This window comes from Triticum aestivum, chromosome 2A (genome assembly GCF_018294505.1).
Source record: "Triticum aestivum cultivar Chinese Spring chromosome 2A, IWGSC CS RefSeq v2.1, whole genome shotgun sequence".
Classification (NCBI taxonomy): domain Eukaryota; kingdom Viridiplantae; phylum Streptophyta; class Magnoliopsida; order Poales; family Poaceae; genus Triticum; species Triticum aestivum.
Genome location: NC_057797.1, coordinates 17,403,423 through 17,408,190, shown reverse-complemented (window position 1 = coordinate 17,408,190; position 4,768 = coordinate 17,403,423). Strand labels below are relative to the sequence as shown.

Genomic DNA, 4,768 nt, shown 5'->3' with positions numbered 1-4,768 from the left:
AAGACAATGGTTGAAAGTTCGGAGCAAAAATTAGATGTAACGCTGGCACACTAGTGGTTCATCTGGCGCACAAGAAAACAATAGTTCCCTGGCACGTTGGAATAAACTATTTTCGGGCGGCGGCAACGTCGGCCCCACCCGCTGTTGACAATTTGACCCGCCACGCAACCTGGCGCCGAGCGGGAGAAACAAAAGCAGGGGCAGGCAGGCAGGGAAGAGCGGCGTCTCCCTCCACAGCTCCACTCCAAGGCGCGCAGCGCAGCGCACCACCGTCTTTTCCCCCCAACCCAACCCCAATCCCCTCCGCCGCCGCCAGCGCAAAGCGTCGCTCGTCGGCATGGCGGATTACGCCCCTCCCCCGGAGGACCAGGCGCTGGAGCTGGGGCTCTACCTCGCGCTCGCTCTGCCCGGAGGCCTCGTCGCCTGGGTTCCCGCCAAGGCGCGCGCCGTCGCCAGGTGGCTATCCGGGGGCCGGCGCGCTGCTCCGGAGGCGGACGGAGCCGATCCGATCCGGGGGGTTCCTCCCGGCCGCACCCCGAGCCTCCTCGACCGCGCCGAGGTGGCCGCGGTGAGCGCCGCCCTCTGCGTCGCCCTCGTCGCCGGGATCCACCCGATCCCCTCTCTCGTGCAGCGCCGAGCGGACTCGTCGGACTCCGACGAGGAGGAGGTGCAGAGCGGACACCACAGCGACCGGCACGTCTGGTACCCACCCATAGAGTCCCTCCAAGCAGGGGATCGCCGTCTCTTCTTCCCCGGCTTGACTGCCTCGGCCCGACAGCTTCCCGACGCTCGACAAGGCGACGACCTTCTGCACAGGTATATAAATCCTTCCTTTGATTCGATTCCGCACGCACTCATCAGTCAATAGGTCGACTTAGTCCAGTGACTCCAGTCATTCTTCCCGCTGTGTGTTTGATCGGTTTCCGTACGCGCGCTCATCAGTCAATAGAGAGTTCAATTCGTGATCATGTCCGTTGTTGTAGGATCGCAGTGCTCAATTCGAACAGCACCGCTTTTGGCCATTTGGGTGGTGCCGCAGATCACTTCCTTTCACTGCCTTTTCCCCTTTTCCCACGAAACAGGGGTCCTTTCTCTTTCTGAATGTGCCTTTCTATTTGCGATTTCGCGGTTGTGCATGCCTTTTCTGTGTGCAGGGAACTAGCTAGATGTTCTTACATAGCCGATTAAAGTCAACTGATTGGTACACACACGAATTGCAATCTCTTCAACTACTGAAATGCTTGTTTCCTAATGTGGGAACAGTTACACTTGCCCAACTGCACTTACATATCTGTCTTCCAAATGTGGATATTCGAACCAGGGTAAACTGCCATCCCAGCTTGCGCATGCTTAGGGGACACCGCAGGATGTGCATCCATGGGCTTATTTCAGTTTAACCCACACCCTAACCATCCTGCTTTCTGCTCTCAAAACTATTCAAACTGAACAAATGTTTAAATGCCTTCATTTCCTGTCAATGCTTGGTTGTGCGACCATGCCGTTCCTAGTTGCCTAATGTATCTTCTCTTATAGGGTGGTGGTTGTCTACTGCTCCTCTTAAGCGTATAGTTCTAGCTGTTTGTTTGTCTCTTGCTGTTGTGCCGAATCTTTGTCTTCTTGCTTAATGCAAATATGGACAGCCCTCCATCGTGTTCTCTACAAACAAAAATTTCTTGCTCGATGCTGAGACTGGAAATATGACCTTCTCACTCTCATCACAGTTCACAGGTTACCCTTGTACATAAAACAGAGCTTTTGCTTGTTATTCCCTACACAAAGTTCGCAGGTTACCAGTGTACCTACGCCGAGTTTTGCTTGTTATTCCATACACGAACTTCACTTTGTATAGTAACATGCATTTCTCAATGGTAAACTGCGTAGCAAATCTTTCCCAAAGGAAAACTACCTAGTGAATCCCTTGTCTGATGCAATCTACCAAGTTTTTTTGTTTCAACTGGGTCGGAGGTTTTGACTCGCTGCTATTATGGCACACACATAATATCACTTGGAAGATCTGTACAAGACGTATTTGAGGATTTTTTTTTTTGGCTTATTGTGCCCCGTTCTGACGTTCTCCTACCATACTGAGTTTCTAGCTAGCCCACTATCGATTTCTACTTCCATAGGGCAATGCCATTTTTTTTGCACACTTTTTAGTTCACAGTGAATAGTACTGTAGGTTGTTTAAATTAGTGCATGTGCTCCATAATCTTTACATTGGTTTCGTAGGAAGTCAAAATTAGTGGGTACGCAAAGAAGAATATGTACGAACCATTGTTAGTTCAAGCCATTATTTCAGTAGGCGATAATACTTTCATTATCAACACCAGTCATACTAAATAAAGAAAAAGGGAGGGATACATGTACATCGCACTGATGCATTGCAGACAAGACAACCACGAGTTATCATCAGTGCCAGGTTATCCAAACGACATGTCATTAAAAGGCGTAGCAGTTGTCCAAATTGAGCCATTTCAAACCAAAAGGCAGAGTTGTAATTATTTACGCAAGTTCCTGCTTTAAGCCAGGAACATTGTGAAAACATATGTATTTCATATCCAGAGCACCTGAAGCTAATCAATCCTGTTAAGTTTTTCTTTACATTATGAGGTTTCTTCTTGGGATATATCATGCAATGTGTAGTTGAGTTGATGTTCTTGGTGAGGACAATAGTGTTCCCTATGCTGTATGATTTGTAGAAACTTCCAGAAACCTCGTATGTATGCATTTTGTAGTACATACGTTCTGAATCTTTTCCATATTGCAGACTGTCAGATGTAGAGAACCCGTTGATCCTCACGCCAAGCACAGAACGGTTTTCAGGTCCATGTGAGTTGACCAATGAAACAACAAGGACTTGGGTCATGAGGCTCAAAATTACTACCAAACTTGTTTGTTTATGTAAGCGGCAATTACATGAGCAGAATCAGGAATTGGCTGAAGAATGCTTTGCAGTGGTAGCCAAGCAATCTGTAGAGCAGATCCTTGAGGTTGCATGTTCATTCACTGATGCAACTTGGTCTGATGCCCACATTTCTCAACAACTGACTGTTTTTGACACAGTTGTTGATGTCCTATTCAATGTACAAGGCCTGCGTTTCAGCGGGTCTGGTGAGGTTGCTGGTATTATCAATAAGATGGTGAATGCTTTCAAAGGAGTAATTCAGAGGACTTCAAATGACATCCGTAGCAACAAGGAATCTATTATTCATCCTGCAACTTTTATTCTCATACAAGTCCTGGAATTTTTCCGCCGTAACAGAGATATGATCCAGTCAATACTTGAATCTGGAGGTTACAACACTGGCCCATGCTCTGACATGTTAGATTGTTTGGTATCTAAGCTCAAGTGGGCAGAAAAAAGTTTCCAAAAAAAGGGGCAAAGGTGCATATTCTTCTTGAATAACATAAATTATGTTTTGCAAAAGAATTGCCATTCAGGGTTACTCCCTCCCAATGTAGAGAGTAATTTAGTTTCACTGATTGACCAGTACATCGTGAGCTACCTTGAGAAATACTGGGTTCCACTCCTGAGATATTTGGATGGGGATTCTCTGAGGAAGCCACGCCGTTTGTCCTTGGATAAATTTACTGGAGAGTTCTTTACTATCTGTTATAGCCAGATGACTTGGAAGGTTCAGACTGTGCTCAAGGGGAGACTGCGTCAAGAGATAGTGGATTTGATTGTTCCAAAATATGTGAACTTCTTGAGAGCACTACAGGAAAATCCAAGATCTTGGTTCGACAGGATCAGCCGAGAGAAACCGATGTGTCCCGCAGCGGAACTGGAGCAGGTGATCAGAGGATTATTTGAAAGATAGCAGGAAGCTAGCAGGGATGGTAGGGCTCCAAATCTGTACATGGTCGGTGCAGTTATCGTGTACATAGGAGAGCATTTTTATTTGTTGATCCGGCCGTGATGCCAAAGGGGTCCATGTATGTAGTAGTATTAGTAAGATTCAGACTACGACGGTTGGTGTGGCGTATAGTTTCTTTTTGTTACGTGTATGTAGTGCTATAGAGAAGCAAGCCTAGAGTTTTGTTTGTTCCATGTATAGTTGTAATTAGAAATATATGCGCGGTTTGGTGCGCCTGTGCCATCGGGGGATATATGGTTCAGTCTTTGTCCTCATTCTACCTTGTCTTCCATGTATAGTTGTAACTAGAGAAATATATGCGCGTTTTGTTGAGCCATCGGAGGTATTTAATTTGGTCATTGTTTTCTTGCTACCTTGTGTTCCATTCTGTTTTAATATTGGCAAAACTGTGGATGGTGTTGGCCTGAAGCTCACTCTCCTCGCACCACCATGAACACATTACATAGCTCCATCTGCCTGAGATTGTCAAGAGTATCGCCTTGCTGACGAACCTGACTTGATCTGCCCTGTTTCACTCACCAGGTACATTCAAGTTTCCTGTGTTGGTTATGGGCTAATAACAAGCTACTCGCTCGTGACACTTTCTAGTAAATGTCAGAATATAATCCATAGATTCAAGTATTTTCTGTGCTGGGCCTGAAAACTGTAGTCCACCTTTTCCTTCAATGTGCACTAAACATGATCTTGGCGTTGGCGTCCAAAATTCAGCAGTAATCTGGACTCATATTTTGAAACCAACGATTGACCCGATGCCGAGGAACCCCCAAACCGACTGAACTCATATGTACGCTCATAGGTGCTCCCTCCACTTTTCATAAATATATATCTGAAACCGGATGCCCGCTTCTTTTGATAAATTCAAATATAATCCACGAATTACTCAGAGAGCA

The 4,768-nt window shown here is 46.3% G+C and overlaps 1 protein-coding gene across 2 annotated transcripts; it reads left to right on the top strand.

Moving 5' to 3' along the window:
• The first annotated feature begins 238 nt into the window (after positions 1-238).
• On the top strand, positions 239-4,132 carry LOC123184316 (uncharacterized). Of its 2 annotated transcripts, XM_044596464.1 has the most exons (3): positions 239-816; positions 2,768-3,385; positions 3,492-4,132. In XM_044596464.1, the coding sequence occupies exons 1-3, from the start codon at positions 338-340 to the stop codon at positions 3,499-3,501; spliced, it is 1,107 nt and encodes a 368-aa protein (XP_044452399.1). In that variant the 5' UTR covers positions 239-337; the 3' UTR covers positions 3,502-4,132. The 2 variants fall into 2 exon arrangements, with proteins under 2 accessions (XP_044452399.1, XP_044452398.1); XM_044596463.1 differs by having other exon boundaries at positions 2,768-4,132.
• Positions 4,133-4,768: the final 636 nt, after the last annotated feature.

Bases quoted from the DNA above. Each gene is read 5' to 3' on its own strand.
- LOC123184316 (XM_044596463.1), top strand. From the start codon at position 338: ATGGCGGATTACGCCCCTCCCCCGGAGGACCAGGCGCTGGAGCTGGGG. The intron at 817-2,767 runs GTATATAAATCC...TCCATATTGCAG, and splicing joins GGCGACGACCTTCTGCACAG to ACTGTCAGATGTAGAGAACC.